The 20,814-nt window shown below is 48.5% G+C and overlaps 2 protein-coding genes across 2 annotated transcripts; both read left to right on the top strand.

Moving 5' to 3' along the window:
• Positions 1-17: 17 nt before the first annotated feature.
• On the top strand, positions 18-5,875 carry LOC135805501 (cGMP-dependent protein kinase 1-like). Its single transcript, XM_065319540.1, has 2 exons — positions 18-2,276; positions 2,387-5,875. The coding sequence occupies exon 2, from the start codon at positions 2,445-2,447 to the stop codon at positions 5,331-5,333; it is 2,889 nt and encodes a 962-aa protein (XP_065175612.1). The 5' UTR covers positions 18-2,276; positions 2,387-2,444; the 3' UTR covers positions 5,334-5,875.
• A 4,576-nt stretch (positions 5,876-10,451) lies between these two features.
• On the top strand, positions 10,452-11,481 carry LOC135807105 (ATP synthase F(0) complex subunit B1, mitochondrial-like). The gene has a single exon (XM_065321161.1). The coding sequence runs from the start codon at positions 10,564-10,566 to the stop codon at positions 11,314-11,316; it is 753 nt and encodes a 250-aa protein (XP_065177233.1). The 5' UTR covers positions 10,452-10,563; the 3' UTR covers positions 11,317-11,481.
• Positions 11,482-20,814: the final 9,333 nt, after the last annotated feature.

The following is a 20,814-nucleotide window of genomic DNA, read 5'->3' as shown; positions in this document are numbered from 1 at the left end:
TTTTTTTTTTTTTTTTTTTTTTTTTTTTTTTTTTTTTTTTTTTGTGCTCCTTGGGAGCAGGTTACACTTTCTGAGCTCCGTGTTCTTGGCTTTCTCCAAAGTTTTTCTGCCTGCCCAGGGCGACTCTGGCGTAGCCAGAGTCGACCCTGGAGCACCCTCGCACACTGCCAAGGTAGTGCTGCATGTTTGGATCGCGGAATCGCGATGTAGCTTGCAGGACAATTTACTTCGATATTGTCACTGCTGCGTCGGCCGTGGTCCACCACTCGCAGTGGAGTAGCTATCCCTCGAGTGCTGTGAAGAATCCAAGCTCGAAGAATGCAGTGGTGGGAATTGCGGATTGGCTGGTGGAGTGCTGGAACAAGTCGTTGTTTCAGTGGAGTGGACGAGCGAGTGCGGAGAGGAAGGTCGCAATGGCGGAATGGTGGGAATTGAAACTTCAATCTTTCGTCGTCATGAGTGCACTGGTCAAGCGTTGCGGAAGTCTGTCGGATTTGTGAGGCATTGCCCTGCCGCTTACATCAACAACGTGGAAGAACTGCTAGTGGAGTCCTGGTGGGATTTCGGATGCCCACACTCCTTTTGCTTGGTGGATTCTTTCGTGGACAGTGTTTTTTTCGTGGCGTGAAATTTTGAATTTTTTTTCTTTCCTGTTCATTTTCAGTTGTTGTCACTGTAGCTGTCAGGTTGTTGTTACAGAACTCGAACATGATTGTACAGCAGTCGTCCGTTCTGCTCCATTGTTTCATCTGTTTTGCCAGTTCTGCTAGCTGATTCTCTTTATTTGCCACTGCCCCTCATAGTGCTCATGCTTGGGTGGAGGGCGGCGTGACCCGTTTAGGGTAGCTGTATCATAGTAGTAGTAGTGTGTGTGTGTGTGTGTGTGTGTGTGTGTGTGTGTATGTGTGTGTGTGTGTGTGTGTGTGTGTGTGTGTGTGTGTGTGTGTGTGTGTGTGTGTGTGTGTGTGTGTGTTGTGTGTGGATTAGACAGTTATCTGGCGCAAGTCTTGATCTGTCTCATTCAGATCTTGTTCGCTATCATTGCTATAAGAGAAAATCTGTGGGTGCACATCCAGTGCATTTGCAGATGTGTGTGCTTCTCTTGCGACGGGCGTATGCATGATACATGGTGTGTGTGTGTGCGTGCGTGCGTGTGTGCGTGTGTGTGTGTGTGTGTGTGTGTGTGTGTTGTGTGTGGATTAGACAGTTATCTGGCGCAAGTCTTGATCTGTCTCATTCAGATCTTGTTCGCTATCATTGCTATAAGAGAAAATCTGTGGGTGCACATCCAGTGCATTTGCAGATGTGTGTGCTTCTCTTGCGACGGGCGTATGCATGGTACATGGTACATGGTGTGTGTGTGTGTGCGTGCGTGCGTGTGTGCGTGTGTGTGTGTGTGTGTGTGTGTCGCACCATTCCAGGCAGGCATTACCAGTCAGTGGTATTCTCTCTTTGATTTCTGGACGACACAGTTTGGGCAGGGATGATAGGACTTAGTAGAAATATTGTGGAACTTACTGCATATCAGTGTGAGACCAAGATACGGTTTCAATGATATCAACCCTTTCTACGCACTTGTAAACAGTCTACCATTAGAGTTTGGTGACGGCTGAAGTCTGCTCCTCTTCCTTTTACATGTACATGCACTCAATCAAATATGCGTGAAACTTCCCTTCAAGCTACGGTACCAAATTTCTGCTGATTTTGCTGCCGGTATAGTCACTATTGCCTAAGCTAGGTAACATAGAAGTACCATGCACATGTACATGTAGATCGACAATTATACGCACTAGCGCAGCTCAGATTGCCATTGCCTATCATTATAGCAATCAACAGTTTCTATAGCGATCTACGATTGCGGTAGCTTGGGTGAAATCTGGACCGGTATACTACATTGTAGCACATGTGCATCTCCGAAGCACACAGCCCAGCACCTTCCATACACGAGGTAAACCACTGTCACACTGGCTCAGCTCAGTGCCATGTGTGTGGCCAAGAGTAGATGTACGAGTTGTCGGAGTGGCATACAATGACTCTTGCCAAGTCTTGGTGTCGCCTTCGGACTTCCATATCACCATGTGACACTGGCATAGCATGAGCGTCAGATAACACCCGATCGACAAAGCATTGAGCCGGCGCCCCACCTCGTCGGCCCCGATGACACTTGACAGTCAGTAGATCTACTCAGCATAGCAGGACGGGAGGCGGACACTCAACATTCTTCGTGGGTGTCTCGTTTCGCACCTGCTTCATTCGAAACCATCAACTCTGTTCATGTTAGTACTCAGCGACAAACCCCGTACCGGGGTAGAAGTGAGTTCAACCCAATGTTCAATTGTTGATGGTTGTATTTTTTTCCTTGCCCCTTTCTCTCGCTACATTGTAGATTATCTGAAATCTGAAGGACCAGCCTTGCGAGTGGGTTCAAGGAAGGGTTCGCCGAAATGAGCCGGGGTGTAGAGTATCGAGTCGGTATGCTCGACGACCCAAGCGAGCTCCAGATGGACGAGGGCGATCCTATGCTACCAGCTGACAGCGGATACAACGCTGGCCAAAGTGGCGAGCGGATCGGCACCTACCGAATGAGGACCGACGAGGCAGCCGCCACCGGTGCACCGCAACGGCCACGCTCCGCGAACAGTGGATTGCAGCCCGTTGCCACTCGATTGCCTGGGCAGCAGAAGAAGTCGCTCAACATCAGTCTCGATGTTCGTGGCTCCGGATCGTCACCAGGAGGCAAGCGCAAGTCCAGAGGTAATCGCAGCAGCGCGGGTGACGACGGAATGGTCGAGCTTCGTGATATCCGCAGAACTACATCGAGCCGAGCCGCAAATACCAGATCGGGGGACACAGGCCAGGTCGCTGACCAGAATGCTGACCGCGCAGCACAGGTGCGGAGACGAAGCTCGGCGAAAAAGCGCCAGCGTTCCATTGAGCGGAGCGATTCCGCTACCCGCCTGCTCGAAGCTGTTGCTTTGGGAAATGACTACGAAGATCCGTATGACTCTAGTGACGATGACCACGTGAATGCTGTGAGAAGCTCATCATTTGGCGGAGCCGAAACACCGGTATCGCCAAGCGGGAAAAAGGCAAATAGAGGTCGTCCGAGGTCTGCGTCGGACAGAGGTAGTGTGGATGCGACGGATGTCAGTGTCAGTGGGAGCAGCAGCAGGCGGAGAGCATCAAGGGACAGTGCAGATGGCGGCTCTGTACTCCAGTCGCACGAGATAGAGAAGGTCTTGACTGTGCTCCGCGACAAGGACGAGAGAATTGCAGACCTCGAAGCCAAACTCGAGCAGGGAACGTCCAATGCACCCGGCACTGGTCCTGACGGCGATTTCCTGAGTGATGCTGGAGCGCAAGGCACGTCACAACGCAAACAGTCCAATTTCACAGGCCTGGGCCTGCAGCTGCAGATTCACCTTTCCTCGCCTATGAAATACCCTAAGCCAAGCCAGGTGTCGCAGCTGCTCTTGCGCATTGTCCAATCGCCGCATTCACCGCTGCGCCACTGCTCTTTGTCGAGACAGGCGGCGGCAGTGGAGTGCATGTATCTGACTGAGCTGCCTGCCGGCAGCGACGTGGGAGCGTACTTCTTGGATGCTCAGTCCGCCTGGCTGATGTGCGCCGTGGAGAAAGGAGAGCTGGAGCTGCGTCGTGGCGACACGGCCGAGATCATTCGACGCGGCGCCGTCCTGATGCTGCCCGTGCTGCCCGACTCGTGGATAGCGTGCCGCACGCCGGTGCAACTCTGGAGTGTGGACTCGGTGACGCTGAACGAGCTGCACCGCTGCGACAACCTGCTGCGCAGCAAGGAGAACCTCAGCCTGATGAACTCCATCGATCAGTTCCAGCAAGTGCATGACAAGCACGTCAAGCAGCTGCTGCAGGCGCTGGACGAGCGGTTCTACGAGGATGGCGACGACCTGCAGCTCAAGGGGCTGGAAACCGGTGACAATCTCGTTCATATCATCAAGGCCGGCGAGGTGCGCAAAGTCGAACGCACGTCCAGGAACAGCACGTTCTACGGCCCGTCCGATGTCATAATTCCAACAATCGAAACCGTCAACACGTGCCACGTGAAAGCAGTCGGCGAGGTGGTGTGCCTCGTTATCGAGTGGAAGACGTGGCGGCAGATTACCGAGTCTGAAATCTCGCCTCTATCGAGTCCCACCGGCACTTCCCAGAATGGTGCTCACCGACCGTTCAGCCTTGGCAACACTCGCCGTGCAGCCCCGCACACTCCAGCCTTCCGCCGCGATCGCCCCAGCGTTGCACTGCAGCCCACCAAGAGCCAGGGCAAGCGCCCTAGCGGCCGCCAGGACATTGGAGTGGAGATAATGCAGCTTTGCCTCGGCGATCTGGGCGTTGTTGGTGCGCTGGGCGCCGGGACGTTTTCCCGTGTTGAGCTTGTGTGCCTGCACGACAGCCCTCAGTGTACCTTTGCGCTCAAGCGCATGTCGCGCCAGCACCTGACTCAAGGTCACCACGAGGATCAAGCTCTGCGCGAGAAGGAGGTTCTGAACATGATCTCCGAGGACCAATGCCCGTACATCGTGCATCTAAAACGCACGTTCCGCGATCATGAGTTTGTGTACTTTCTCTTGGAGCCGCAGCTTGGCGGCGACCTCTTCTCCCTGTGTCGGCGCCGCGGTGCCCTCAAGGAGAAGCATGTCCAGTTCTACGTGGCTTGCATCGTTGAAGCTCTGGACTACCTTCACAGCTGCAACATCATCTATCGCGGCCTGAAGCCTGAGGATGTGCTGCTGGATATCAACGGCTATGCCAAGCTTGCCGACTTTGGTCACAGCAAGATCCTGGAGCAGGGGGCAACACAGACCAAATCATTCTGCGGCTCGGCTGAATACATGGCCCCGGAGCAGGTGCTTCTGGAGAGCCATGGCATGCCGGTCGATGTCTGGTCACTCGGCATCACTACCTACGAGCTGCTCTGCGGCGTCACACCGTTTGCGCTTGACGACGTGCAGGCGGTCTACGCGGCCATTCTGAAAGGCCTCGACACCGTTGGCTTTCCCAAGAGCATGAAGCCCAAGGCAGCAGCCTTCGTCAACAATCTCTGCAAGTTTGAGCCCCACAGTCGTACTGGCTGCACCGAAGATATGCGCACCAGCTTTGACGACATTCGCCTGCTGCCGTGGATGAGGACGTTCCGCTGGGGCCGGCTGCGGCAGAGGGACCTCAAAGTACCGTTCAAGCCGACGCTCGACAGCTTCCATGACCTTCGCTACTTTGACAGTATACGGCCAGAGCCGCCGAGTGTCAACATGACGCAGACGTATCATAAGTCAGGCGGATGGGATTCCACCTTCTGAGAAACGTGTGCATCGAGTGTGCTGTCTCTAAGTTAGCACGCGCCGCAGTCATGGTTTGGTCTTGGCCCGACACTGTGCCGGATTGGTCGACAAGTGCACGGCGACAACTGCCGGGCTAAGAACACACTGAGACTCGCGCTACTGCACTCTACTGCTGTCTCAAGCAGGCCCGCTGAGACTTGAAGCCCCGGCAAGCAGACTGGCCCCGGCTGGATGGCAGTAGGTGCTGGTCACGGTCTCATCTGAGAGTGTACTAGTCCGCAGACATACCATTGAGTAAGCCTGTGTCCAAGACCGATACATGTACTCCCCACTATGATATTGACTTGACTGGTTGAGGCGGTCTGTTTCATTTTGCCAGCAGCACTGATTTCAAGTGTTCTGGATGATTGTTGAGTAACTTGCAGAGCAGGTGACATTGAAGAGTGCTCTGCCCTGTATAATTATATGCTGAGCTTTGCGATTTTAGGTACTGGCAGTGAAGCACGATTGACAGATCCTACTGTTGACTTTTCAAACTTGAAGCATTTTTTAAAACTTTATACTGTGACGGTCTGCGAGCCAATGCAGGCTGTGCTTGGGCCTTTGACGGTTCATGATGGTTCATGATGGTTAGTTTAATTAATTTAATTTTTTAATTTTTTAAAGCAACTCCGCCTGAAGTATGCAGTTTGTGACAAGTTCAATACTGTCCGGCTTCCAGACACTGGGCCACATGACCTATGCACACTCCGGACGGGGCATCCTGATCCATTCTATTGTGAGTACACTGAAGGATTTCAGTGTCATCTCAGTCTGATTACGGTATTTTGTTTAGCCGCTATGATCATGGCTGTAAGAACCGATGTAGCTGCAATTGTTGAAGATGTTACATACCCCCCCCCCCAGGTTATGTACTCTTGATCAGAGCAAACAAGCTCATGATTGTGTCCTCGTTTCGAATCATTGACGTTGGACTGTCCATGTATGTAGATCTTTATTTTGTCGATCTTGCATGGAAGTCTTGCTTCATGCTTGGGTTGTGCACGGGCACACGCCACAAGCCGGATCGATCAGACCAAGTCGAGAGTTCATTATGAACTCTTCAACTAAACGGTCTTGATCCGGATATCCGGGACCAAGAGTAGATAAACTGTTTATCCTGCTCTTGATCGGATTATGTACTCTTGTCTTGATCGGACCAAGAGTAGATAAACAAGAGTGTGCAACTCGCGGATGGGTATGCCCACGGCGGAATTTTTTGTTGACGTAATCTTTTCGACGACGCACGAGCTGCGAGTCTTTCGGAAAGTTTTCCCTCGTGCTCTTGGCCGGCTTTACACTACAAAGTCGGTGCCCAGCACGTGCTCTCACACTGTTCTGCGGCGAAATGCGCGTTCTTCTGAAAAAAGGTGACGTCAACAAAAAATTCCGCCGTGGGCGGGGGTATCTGCAGATTGTGCAGGAGAGATCCGGAGTTGCACACTCTTGTTTATCTACTCTTGATCGGACCAAGAGTACATAAAGGTTTATTGGAAAGGCTTTCTGTCTAAAGCCTTTCCATACTGGTGCTCGATGTTTTCAGTTTGGGGACACCAAAATTAGTGTACCGCTAAAGACACGTGGTCGACACGTTGTTGACACGTTGCTGACACTTTGTTGACACGTGACCCAATTACCGGCCTACCAAGGGCCTTTGGGGACCGCTAACAGCAACTGTGGAACAGTGCAGTGCCCTTTTTTGGAGCAACGTACGAGTAGTGCCCGTGGATTATGACCCCGCGACCCCAATCTACGTGGCGATCCGCAATTCGCTACTTCATACTGACTGGCGTCCGGCATCGTCCCGAATTTGGCCGCAATCTTCTCTCGGGACCCTGTGTAGGGCTCCCTGACCTGCTCCATCTCCGCCATCGTCAATGTACTGCGCATCCACCCAGGCCAGGACTGCACTTACTTACGGGAAGGAGTATTTGCGAGATGGAACCTGGGAACTGGAAGACGACGAAGAAGAAGCGTGGGAATCCGGCAGCAATGGCTGGGATGTAAGTCCAACATTGCTGGTGCTAGAGTTGCCACTGCTTGAAATCATGTGTGTTGCCCTTTTTTGCCTTTTCCGACGTCCTCCTCCGACTGTACTCCCAGGACTGAACTTACGGGAAGGAGTGCTTCCAAGATGGGAGACGAAGAAGAAGAAGCCGCTGAATCCGGCGGCAATGGCTGGGATGTAAGTCCAACAATAAACATTGCTGGTGCTAGAATTGCCACTGCTTGTTTATAAGGGATTCATGTGTGTTGCCCTTTTTTGCCTTCTCCCATGTTCTCTTCCGACTGTACTGGTGAACGCTGTCACATATGTTGCCCTTTCCAGGCAGTAGAAGGGAGGGGCGGAGGGCAGCACATCTATCCTGGCATCCAGGAATGCTGGGTGGAACTGGGCAATCTGACCTTTCCTCTTACAAGTACTCCAATGATGGTATGGATGGGGAGTTCTTGAACGTCCTCAGTCTTGTTAGATTGAACTGTGCAACTCGGCAATCGGTGATAGCAGAGGACCAATGCTGATGGCGATGCTCCTTCTTTTTTCTCTGTCACAGGCTGCGTTCTCGAGAAGAAGCGTTATTTCTGCATTCCAAGAAGGACGGCACAATGGTGAGTGGAACTTCGTGGGTGTGCAGCCTTGCTAGTTGAGTTGTAAATCAACCATTCTTCCTGTCTCTGACTTCTTCAATGTCCTCCTCAGTGTCGGACTGTCCGCGTCGCATTGAACTGGTCCGATGAGGCTTCTATTGCACACACAGTGAGGGAACTCCCATACGGGAACTCGGAAGTACTGCTACAGTACAGGTAAGGTGGCCGTTGCTTATGTGCGTGCGCCGTTGTTGTCAACTTTTAAGCCAGATGTTTCACAATGCATTGCACCAAGAGTACATAACCCCGGAGGTCATGTACTCTTGATTGCACTCAGCACCGCTTCTCGGAATATCTTGTCAGGATAGCTGTGGAACGCATCCTCCCCAGTGGAGGAACGGCAAATGTGCTGTTCATTTTAGGCTTGCTTTTATGGTACGTACAAATCCCCATTGAAAAGACATAGTGGAGACGAGAAACTGCAAATAGATGTTGGGAACCGGGAAGACCACCCTTCCTTGCCAAGTTCCCTGAGGGTGTGGAGGGGGGGGGGGGGAGAGTGGAGGAGGGACATTTAAAGCAGGATTCACAGGAGCATTTTCAGAAATTGCTTGTACATTTGTACCAGTTGTAGCCGACAAACGCATTCTCATTGAGCTTTGACTTGAGGCACGTCAGCAAGGCGCTGTTGCATCGCTTACGTCTTGTCGTGATTCTGTGAATGGTATTTTGTGCGAGTTTGCATCGCACGCAGAATCGCAGGTCATGCCGCATTGCGCAGCACACTGCCAAATTGCTTCTGTGACTCCCACGTGAATGGGAATTCCAATGGGAATGTAATCCATTGCCAACAGGTGTATTCCCGAGCTGCGCATCATACTGCAAAATTGCTCCTGTGCATGCAAGTGGATTTCATTGCTCTTTTCAGTTTAGGAAATTCTCGATTATGATAATTCTGTGTGTGTGTGTGTGTGTGTGTGTGTGTGTGTGTACACCAGCCCTGAACATACATGTAGGTGACCCATTTGTGGTGTCTCATAGCCTACCTCACGACCTTATGCTTTCTTTCTGCATCACTTGTATGTTGCAGGTATATCATCCCGTGACAACCACATTGAAGTCTGAATTTGAAGTGTGAAGATGCTTCAGCAACCCCTTCATTTTTTCCATTGCTTTTATTGTGCTGCTACTGTGCATGTGATGGTAACGTATGCCGGTGACACGGTCAGATTTTGTCCATGCGTGTAACGTACACCTGCATGCTATCGTTGAAAAGGATCTGCCACTTACGATCTTCGGACGAGTATCAGGTCAGCTTGGTTTTGTGTGGGCTGTACCAGATGCTGTTCACTTCTCTATCTGTTGGATATGTGACTTTCTGCAAGTTTCTGGTGTATGGTGGCCACTTCTTTGCTTGTCTTTGTATGACATTACAATAATTCTGCACTCACTGCTTCCATGGTGTGGTCTGCAAACTGCAATCCTTACGCAAATATCATCACGGTTTGCAATATTGTGCTTTGGCTGCCAGCTTACCTTTATTTTGTTTCACAACTGACTTCCTGAAGTATGGTGGCCACTGCTTTGCATGGCATTATACAATGTTCATCAAGAATTTTCCTGTTTGGGCCGTGTGTGTGTGTGTGTGTCACTGTGTGTGTATGTGTCACTGTGTGTGTATGTGTGTGTGTGCCATGTGCATGTGCTTGTGCTTGTTTGTCACAATGTGTCTGTGTGCGGGGTAGCGAGGTGGGAAGGGCTGGAATGTATCCGTGTGCTACTGCAATCGCAAGGCTACATACAGTGCATCGCGCGCATGCTCACCATGTTTATCTTCGGAGCTGGGCCGGGGTGGGGGAGGGAACAGAAAAAGAACTGAAATTACCCATATAAAAACCGCTCTGTGAGCGGTTCTGAAAAACCTCTACTGGTGCAGCCCCGTCGTAAAAGTAAGAAATTAGGACTGGTGCATTGTCCTCCCAAATGTGAACTGATCCACCTAAATCGCGATTGACGGGACCCGAACGCACCAGTAGCACGAGGTCGGGACTCGGGAGGGCACAGGATTACAGCAATGGACCGGCGCCGATCAAGTTACCATACAACACTTACAGTACCCCGAAGCCCACCTTTGGCTTTGGCTATGGACCAGCGTCCCCAGCTGCATCCACAGGTAGGAACCTCGTGCTACTGGTGCGTTCGGGTCCCGTCAATCGCGATTTAGGTGGATCAGTTCACATTTGGGAGGACAATGCACCAGTCCTAATTTCTTACTTTTACGACGGGGCTGCACCAGTAGAGGTTTTTCAGAACCGCTCACAGAGCGGTTTTTATATGGGTAATGACTGTACTCTTGATCGGACGCATAGCGCTAGCGCATACAGGTCGCGTTGATTCTGTACGACGCGCAGCCATGACAACAGGGAGCAGCCATCGTGCGCTTGCGCATCATTGTAATCCGTGACGTATGCAGATCCTGCGCTTGTAGCTCTGTGGTCCGGGCAACGATTTGGCGGAGAGCTGAGAGGCAGGTGGCACTTGGACGAAACGATTTTCCACATCACCAACCGCATATCGGTAATTGTTTCTGTGCATTGTTGTTGCTGTTTGTGCAGCAAACATGTTGGCACAGTGCGCTCGTCGGCCCCTTGGCTTGGCAGTTCGGCCTTCCCTCGTTCGAGCTGCTGGATCTGCTGCTGCGACAGCCACCGAGGAAGCACCGACTCAGGTTGCTCCACAGCGAAAATATGAGTTTGAGCTCTTGCCCTATGTAAAAAAAGGATTTTTTGGCAGCCAACTGAGTGAGTTCATGGGCGAACGCCTGGGTGTTACGGGAAGCTGGACTCTTGGATTTGGTTTGACGGCTTACCTTTGGTCCAAGGAATGGATTCTGTACAACGGCGAAACGTGTTTAATCATTCCACAGCTTGGTGTACTCTACGTCTGTGTCAGCAAGCTTGCTGGCGTTACATCTGATGGTGCTGAGAAGGCTAATACACACATTTTCAATCGCCTGTACAACCGCAAGGCCGCGGTAGCAGACATCTTGGAAACTGGCATTACGGCAGCCAATGATGTCGAGGCAGAGGTGTCGGTACGCACAGACGTGTTCGACATGCTCCGCACCAACGCCTCAATGTACCGAGACACGCTGTACCGCGAGAGAGTCTCCGCCGTACACAACGAGGTCATGAAGCGCCTTCAGCACCAGGCTGAGCTAGAGGCTGCAAGACGACGCATTAAGCAGGCACACATGATCACCTGGATTCAACGCGAGGTGGTGAAGGATGTTGCAACCTCACTGGATCAAAAAGCAATGATGAAGTCGTGTCTGGATGAGCTCGACAGTGCCGTCAAGGCTGCACGCCAGTGAGTGTCTTCTTTCTACAAACACATTTTTTTTATTCTGCAACGCCAAAGGAGTATTAATTTGACAATGAAACCAATGCGCATGTGTGGTTGTGAGCGGGTGAGTGTGCGTAGTGTGAAGAGCATATCGTAATGATAATATTAATGATAAACTGCCACTGATTGTTGACTGGGTGTATTCTTGTGTGTCATAGTGCTGGCTCTCTTTCTAGCATGCTTACCATGCTATCACTCCATCTCCTCGTGCATGTTCAAGTTTAACACAGGACCTGTTTTCAGGTGGACATCTGGGGGGGGGGGGGGGGGGGGTAATGCTGGCAGAAAATCAGCAGAATTTGGTACACTACTTCCCCGAAGTTGAAAGTCGCACCCCCAATTTCAGGTCCATGTCGTACTGGTTCAATATAATATTTACTTATCTGAAAGGTGCTCCCCACATTGGAGCTCGCGCTTTTCCACCAACTGACATGGCACTTGGCAGTCGCAAGTCAGTCGGTGGAAAAGTGCGAGTTCCAGTGTGAGGAGCACTTTTCCTATAAACTCATTGCCGACTTGGCTACCATTGTCCCATACATGTACATGTACTTCAGTAGTAAATCATGGCCTATTGTAAGTTGCCGCCCTTTGGCCTTTGTTGGCCCTGAAGTTTAGTGTAAAAAGCTGTCCCTCCAGGAACTTGCGATTCCGCGGCCGCGTTGTTTTCCGCGATTTGAACAAAAGTCCGTGATATCCGCGATATTTGAAAAATCATCCGCGTTATTGTAGAAAATTGTCCTTGATACTTGAAAAGCACCGCGATATTTCGAAAAGCAACCGCGATAGTCGAGTCTTTCTTCGATGTTGTTTAGTTCTTCAAGCTCGTCAGTAGTTTACTTGTGAGATCGACACCAGAATGGAGAAGTTTCTGGGCAAATCAGCGGCTGACAAGTCACAAAATAAGGCTCGCGTCGAGTGTTGTCCGAGGATGGAGGAAAGCTGTCTTGCAAGCTCCTGTCAGGCAGTTGAACACAGTCAGCGCAGCACACGTTCTGTTTTGTCATGCATGATTTATGCTGTACGACTCGTACATCGTACACCACTACAGTACAAGTACCAAAATCGGCCGCAATTTCCGCAAATTTACCACAATAATCCCGCAATATTCCCCCCCTCCCCCCCCCCCCCCCCCCAATTTGTGGCATTTTACCTCGCAACTTTTTCCGCGATATTTCCGAAATGTCTCCGGAAGTTTCTGGAGGGACAGAAAAAGGTGTGACTGATATTCGGGGAAATGCGATATTGTTTCTCGAGGGTTCATGCATGGTTTGTATTTGGCTAGGGGAGAGGAGCAAAAGTCACCAGATTGCCCGTCCTCCACTTTATTTGCTGCTACCCTTTTTGTTTTGCTTTTACAGGAAGCGGAAAGGTGGTTCTTGACCAGGGAGTTGTACGACTCCTTGTTCTTGAGCTGCCCTGTACGCAAATCCGTCGAATTTTTTAAAATTTTTTTACAGTTACTGTTGTAGCAGATTTTTCATTAACCACCACACCATAACTGCGCTCTCCGGCCGACCTCAACGCCTCGAGTTGTATACTCGAAACAACTACTATGAAGGAATTCAGTACCAACGGATGTGTCGCTTTGCTGGTGGTGTGGTGGTTAGAATGAAAAATCTGTACAGGGCTGAATGCTGCTGCTGTTGCTGCTTACCCCTTTATGTTGTAGCAAAATCAAAAAATCCTAACATTGTCTGCCATGGACTTGGTTTGTAGCTCAGTGCAGTGTGCACATGGGCTTTTACGCGCCTTGCAAGCCGTCTGAAAGGCGGAATTTTAATTCGTCCGCATCTGAGTCCTGCCGCTGTCACTCGCACCACTCGATTGATTGCAGATTACCGCATTGGCGTACTTGGCCGTGTCTTGTGCTCTTTGCCAGGAAACTCGAGTGTATAATTCACGCGCTTCATCGTACATCAACCTGTCCGCCCGCATCTGGAAACCCCAAAGGCATATCAGCATGAGAGTTTGACTACTTTGGCTACCCTGGGTCCAAGATCAGAGCAGCCAGAACATGTTTCGAATGCAGAAGTACAGGCACAGCGCTAATCCAGCGGTGGTGTATCCCTGATCTTGGCTTGCAAAAGTAAACGCTCCCTAACTGCCTAAAGGCCGATTCATACTTCATTTCGGGTACGGGAAACGCGTCACGAAAAAGTTGATCTGAGGGGAAAATCATGCAGTGTGAATCAGCCTTAAGGGCACGTTCAGGCTACCGATAAAAAGCAACGGAATGGGAAAGTTTCTAAGGTGATTTGATCACGTGACAGTACAGGCACTCTGTAGACGGAAAGGTTGTACTGCTGTGGCTGGTGCGGTGAAAGCAGTATTCCGGCAGTAAAAAAGAGGTGCTCTGCAGCTCAGGCTTTGACTCGCTTGAGTAGGGGAAAACCCCGTCTCGGTGCGGCGGTGAGAGCTGCACAAGTAACGCTAGTTTACCGGTAGTGCGGATGTCGTTCACGGTTTGATGGGGTTCTTGGTAGTTTGAATGCGCTCTGATCTCCAGAGCATGGTCAGCCAGCGGACTGCGGACATCAAGATATCGTGTGTAAAAGTATGTTCGTGGAGTGCTTGACACTGTCAGAGCATGGGTGGTAATTTCTAGTCTTATGAAGGAAAGAACAGCATCTCTTGTACAGGTTGGCATGTTTTCAATTTCGACAGCATGTTACAAGGCGAGGATGCACAGTGCTCTTGACTACAACCTTAAGCCGGGATCGAAAACATGTTCAACTATCAAGCCAGGCTTCTATATGTGTATAAGTTACTATGACTAACAGCAAGAGTAGATAAACAAGAGTGTGCAACTCCGGATCTCTCCTGCACAATCTGCAGATACCCCCGCCCACGGCAGAATTTTTTGTTGACGTCACCTTTTTTCAGAAGAATGCGCATTTTGCTGCAGAGCAGTGTGAGAGCACGTGCTGGGCACCGACTTTGTAGTGCAAATGCGGCCAAGTGCACGAGGGAAAACTTTCCGAAAGACTCATAGCGCGTGCGTCGTCGAAAAGATTACGTCAACAAAAAATTCCGCCGTGGGCCAACCCATCCGCGAGTTGCACACTCTTGTTTATCTACTCTTGCTAACAGTCCACCAAGGACTTAGGTACATGTATTTTTACATACCTTTGAGCCTCCCTAATTGGGTGGTCTGTTGCCTTGCGTTTTCGAGGTGTAGTTAGACCGGTTTGTCCAATGGTCTAACTAGTCTCGTCATCATCATCATCCCTCAGCCTCTACCCCTTTCACACTTCCCCTTTGTTCCGCAAATGTACATGTAGTGGTACCGTAATAATCGCGTAATTGCCCTCTGTGACCCTGTTACCCAGACCCCGCTCTTTCTGCCTGCTCGAGCTGTCCCAGTGCACGTGGCCATGTGCCATCGTGCACGATACTGGGTGCCCATAGAAGGCTTGGTTGGAATTCAAAGCCAACTTATGGCACGGTTGATGCTTATTTGAAGTGCAAGTACCAAGAAGTCTGTTTGTCATAAACCATATACTCTTGCTAGTAGAGCTACACGCGCAAGGAAAACTTAGTGTGTACGAGTGGTCCCTTTGTATCCAGCACCATTTGTGCTTTGGAAATTCTGCTGGGTTACCAAATCTGATGATGTATTGATGCAGTGGGCATGAGTAGATGTTTGTGCGGCCAAGGACTTAGTGCGGCTGTGTGTGTTGTAATTTGCTGTGAGTAGTTGCGTGTGTAGCGTGCTCCGTAATAAATAGCACCACTGGACAGAAAGCCACACAGCTCATTGCCGAATCAGACTATACACACGCTGACCTTCGTTGCAAGAAGTATGAAATGGACTTGAAGCAGATTTGGACAACATGCTGTAAATTTCGCCGTCGCAATCTGCACATGCAAAAGTTGGAAGTGTAGCTTGTAGGAAGGGGAATTGCACTCTTGGTGCTTGGGCCATGGTGTCACACTTACTACAATTATGGTACAATCAAGAGTACATAAGCACCGATGGGTGTATATACTCTTGGTACAATCTACACCGGTAATAAGCGAAGGAAATGGATTTGTACGTGAGAACTCGCTACTGTTGCTCCATTATCAGGAGGTTTTACTTCCATATTTTCCAGTTTCATTAATTTTGGAAACTATCACCAGCTGAAAGATTGACAATGCACCAGGCTTCAATCAATAATTTCCGCTTCAGAGGTTGGGTGGGGGTTGGTCACAACCTAAGGAGTCATCATAATAATACTCCATGGTCGTAACTAATACTTTTAACAAAAAAATGTTTTGAAGTTGATTGTTCCAACGAGGAACACACGCTTCTTGCCGAACTTGACACTTGACTGACTCACGACTGCCATCCGGAGCACTAAAGTTCGTAAAAATGTTTTGTGCAATGAAAATTGTCGATAAAATTTAATAGTGCCGGACGGTTCCGTCTTACGCAGTAGTCAGGATCACCGGTTGCAATTCGGATTTTTACGCTGAGTGATCACCAGGCAGCGAATGCCAATCTTATCAGTTTTATGCAAGTGCTCTACATTGCCGGCACAAAGTGATTAATTCCTCCCTCCGTAAACTTCAAGCATACTATTACTAATTTAATAGTTTGAGCAGGAGTCCCTAACCCCCTGTTTCATATGGTGTTTTTTTGCTGCTTTAGCTTACACAAGAGAAAAAGCATTCGTGCACCGGTATGATCAATAAAACTTAGTGATATTCATAGGTTGAGGGAATGGAAAAAGGGATTAATACGGCGGTAAATACATACCTGGCAAATTGGCAATATGGCGGTATATACCCGCCTTTATCCGGGGGGGGGGGGGGGGGGTAAGAGCGTGATCTTTATACGCACAAATGTACTGTGTACAGTATGTTCTGAATAATAATTCTTTATTAGGATGACCCAGAGGCTTGTCGCCTAAATTGAGGACTGACATGTTGCACTTTACTTCAGTAATTTTTAAGGTAGTCAGACTTGCATCTTTCACAAATTTTCAGTTCTTGCTGCTCCACACCATTTTATATTTCTGATTTAGCCCCACTACGTATTGTAATCATGGTAATATCCTGGGCAACAAGACGCATGTCTTCCTTCTAGAGCGCATGTCATGGACTGTATGTGTATTCTTGTTCAAGCTTATAACATCTATGGTGGGTCGCATTGAAATTGGTTTGCTTGACACCTGGTTTGAATAGAAGCAGTCTGAACGGAGTCACTTACATGGCCATTATTGCATTTTACGCGTCTTCAGCTACCGTAAAAGCCTGTGTATAGGCCCCGGGCGTATAGAATAGCAGCCTCTATTTCCTGGGCGTATACAAGGGCACGGGTGTTATTTTGGAACCGGGCGTATACTTGGAATACAAATGTTGAAATTCTCCCCTGGCTCAATACGGACGGGAAACTGAATCCATTTCATTTTTTAGCTGAGCATCCACAGTCCACACTATAATTATTACGGTATCCCCACTTCAATGAACCAGAAACAGTGTTCTGGTTGGGAAAAGCGATCCTGAAGCACATTCATCATCAACATGGCAGTAAGTATTGGGTGCCGGTACCTGTCCATGTACTGGTATTGCCAGTACGCCTGGGCGTATACCGTAAAGTACCGTTGATCCCCCCCCCCCCCCCCACGCCATGTCGCTTCCCAGCTGGGTTTTCGGCAGGGGGTGGGAATTAGATCAAGGCTGTCAAGTGCAGTACGACGTACATTTGCATTTGTTTTTTCTGATCTTCTCTTTCTCATTTCTGTTGCATTCTCATATGCTCACATAAGTCTATCATTCATAGTATACCCCCTTGGCCCGCACAGTCCATGTCGATTCCGAGACTGAAATGGTCAGAGGAGTGCACTGCGCCTGACCAGCACAGCTCTTGTAGCACCTACTACTCCTTTGTTGTCTTTGTCTCTTTTATTACCCCTATTACTTTGTAGGGATGTGCACATAGTACTGTATATAAAAAATAATTCAACATTCACTCCACACAACAACAGATCACGGTTGGTATTTTTTGGAGGGGTTTCATGTGCCCGAAATTTATTAATCATTCGAATCAAATTTTGGAACATCTGAGAGCAAAGAGATACTGTTCCAAGGCAATGATCAGGGAACAAGAGAATAGTGATAAGGTGAGAAACATTTTGAAGTCGTGGGCCGCGGTCACCCTGGGCAACCCGGTGCCCGGCCACCTCTGGGGGCATTTTGCGATGACAACCCGGTGTCATGTGTTTGCCCGAAGCTGCGGGCAGGCGATTGACCGCCAACCCCACATGCCTCCATGTGTACGAGTAGTACTTGTACAGTGGGAGTGGAGGGAGGGGAAAACAAATTGTTGGTCAGCAATGACACACTCAGTTGCAGCACTTTCGCCGGAAACGGAACCTTGCATTCGTTGTCACACTAACTTGATTTTTTTCTATTTCTTTTTCTAATTATTGTTATTTTTGCGGGTTCATTTACTGGTTGCCATGGCGCCTTTGGCTTGTTGGTTTCGTGAATGTTAACTACGGTTTGCAATGTGCAAACCTCCATTAAAAAAACACAGCGTGGAAGTTCAGACTGTGCACATTTTCATCCTGCACTGGCACGTACGTGTATTGTGTACAGCAGTGTACGCGTCGGTTCAACATCGTATTTCGCTGTATACGCCGAAGTCGCTTCACAGGCAGAAAATCGACAGGGGCCTTGGGGGCGGATCAACGGTACTATACTTTACCCTTCATGGGCATGGGCGCTATTTTGGAACAAAAGTGTTGACTTTCCCTGACTGGGCTTGTACTCGGAGGGTGGACGTAATTTCGAGTGGGCGTACATAGGGGCTTTTACGGTATTATCGCGCGGAACCCAGTCCCGAATGAGGATAATTGCAATGTAACATTTTGCGAGTTCTGAAATGCACTCTTTTGCTACTACAGCCAGACCTCGCTTATCCGGAAGAAAATCGTTGGTAGCCGATTTACACACAGGTTTCAAGTACAACATAACCGGGCCTCAGGTTCCGCATACCGGTGCATGGTTTTGTGTACAAACGTGCATACGTCCAAAAACCGTTGTCATACCTTGGAGCTCAGGGAGCTGGCGGTGGTTGAAAGCCGGATCTAAACCAGTTGTAACTTGTGGTTTACAGTCGACTACTGTAAGACATGTTATTATAACGAGTCGCAAATTTAACGATTGTCCAAAATTCATAGGTTAACGAGAAGATATGTTAACGATCTTGCAGTATTCTGCCATATCCACACACAGCATATATGAAGCAGTACGGCCTCAACGGATCTTATTATAACGAAGAAATGTCATCCGTTAAAACGTTAGATTTGCTTCCTCGTTATATATACATGTCTTACAGTAGTCCATTTCAAAAATACAGACGCTCTGGGTTTTTGAAATATTTCAAATTTGGCTGGAGCTTTTTGAGAATTTTTTTCGGAATATTGCTCAGGATACGCCTCACAATTAGGGTGCGTTCTTAAATTCTCTAGCTTCTAGGAGAAGAAGAAAAGAGAAGTCGAAGAAACTGGGATTCTTCAAGAACGGGTCTCGAATTCGGAGATATTTTGCAGATGTCAAGCAAAATGAAGCGCCAAAGGGGCCGCGATCTTGAGTGCCACGAATATACTTTGCGCTGTGCGTATGCGAAAAGGGAAATGCGTACACTCATGATCAACACGTGGCTTTTAGCCTAGTTCGCATGCGCTGATCCCAAACTGCGGGAATCTCCAAGTTTCAACCACCTCTGAAGCTTGGAGAGCTTTGGAGAGCCTCCTAAAATTCGGAGAGGATATAAGAACAGCTCTCGAACTTTTCGGAGAGTCTCCAACTTTTCCGAGAGGATTTAAGAACGCACCCTTACTCTCATATAGATTTATAAGCGATTGGATAGCAAACACCCAATTTAGAATTTCTTATGCGCAAAGGGATCACAGAATTTTATGTGGTATAGGTGCTGGCCTAATGGTTTTTGCCCGTAAAAGAGGCTGTTCATCGTTGTCATACCTTGAACTTCACTGCTGTTGACACAGAGTTTGGTATTCAGGTAAGTAGCTCCTTGTAGCAGAAACTCACTACTGTAATATCCGGTCCCCTCAGAATAATGCAGATAAAGTCCTAAAAGTCTACGCATAATGCGGGCGAAAACAGGCAAGGAATATGCAAGTATACAAGTAACAGTTACTTTGTCGTTCAAACTCATGGACCGGCATCAAAGTGCATGTACATACATGCACGCCAAACACAGTACAGACAGTGTGTACAGCCTGCCAATGTTGCACATAACATAATATATGAACTTCGAAGTAGCGTTACGTGGCAGTGCATTTTATGTGGCACTACCGTTTTGTCATACCTAATACTAGTAATGACAATATCCATCAAATGACTGAGAGGAGGGCATGTGATGTCATCCGAGTTACCAAAAGAATAGGTTTTGACATTCATTTCACCACTAATTTTTATGGACTCTTGCTGGCATGACTTTGTAGTACATTTTTCTTGCACTGTCCCATGAATCTCGCAGTTTTTTTTTAAATCTCTCCAAAACGCGGAAAAAGGGGGACAGAATATCAGGCCTCCTAAGTATAACTGTTCTTCACAATGGAATGATGCATTGCATGCAATCAAAATTAACGATATGAATCTTGGGTCTTCGACAGTTCAAATACAGTAGAGTCGTGCACCCAAGAACGTTGTTTCCAAGGGGCTAGCCTGGGACGTTCTTATTTTTTTTAGCAATCTGGCTGCGTTCTTATAATACGTTCTTAGAAACAATCCGTACTGAATCATAATGTACCCCACAGGATTCCAGAAAACCAACGTTCTCCAGCGCGCGACTCTACTGTACACTCACAGCACAGACCCCGAACACATGTACGTTGCATACATATTTTCAAAATAACCCAATGGGATACAGCACTTACATAGAACTACAAATTACACCCACATTCTTCGGCAAGCATCCTACCACATTAGTAAGAGACGTGCCAGAACACAAATTACACCCACCCAAAATATTTACAAGATTAAAGCACTGCCCGAACAGAACACAAATTACACCCACCCAAAATATTTATAACAAGATTACAGCACTGCCCCAACAGAACACAAATTACACCCACCCAAAGCATTAACAACAAGATTACAGCACTGCCCCAACAGACTGCAATAGACCTAAGTTGCAAGGAGAAGACATCACGCCAAAGAAGACATGGAACAAATTAGAGGCAACCACACTGACTAAAAAGCATAAGAGGAGAAACACACTGGTGCATTAAAAACGCATAGCAGTTAAGCAAGAGAAGAGTGGGAGAGTAAAGTCAAATAAGTCCAAATGGTAGAATAGGGACAGCAAGAACAAAGAGAACCAGAGAAAACTTCGAATACACATAAACGAGTACATGTAACACGATAGCTGGATATATTTTGAGCAGGAAACATTCCACAAAAGATCAAACAAATGCGGCACAAAAGGAGAAAGTGAAGATTAAAAAAA

Source organism: Sycon ciliatum, chromosome 1 (assembly GCF_964019385.1).
Source record: "Sycon ciliatum chromosome 1, ocSycCili1.1, whole genome shotgun sequence".
Taxonomy (NCBI): domain Eukaryota; kingdom Metazoa; phylum Porifera; class Calcarea; order Leucosolenida; family Sycettidae; genus Sycon; species Sycon ciliatum.
This window is presented reverse-complemented; position numbering and strand designations above follow the sequence as displayed.

What these genes read in the sequence shown, in the direction of transcription:
- LOC135805501 (XM_065319540.1), top strand. Translation starts at nt 2,445, where the DNA reads ATGAGCCGGGGTGTAGAGTATCGAGTCGGTATGCTCGACGACCCAAGC.
- LOC135807105 (XM_065321161.1), top strand. Translation starts at nt 10,564, where the DNA reads ATGTTGGCACAGTGCGCTCGTCGGCCCCTTGGCTTGGCAGTTCGGCCT.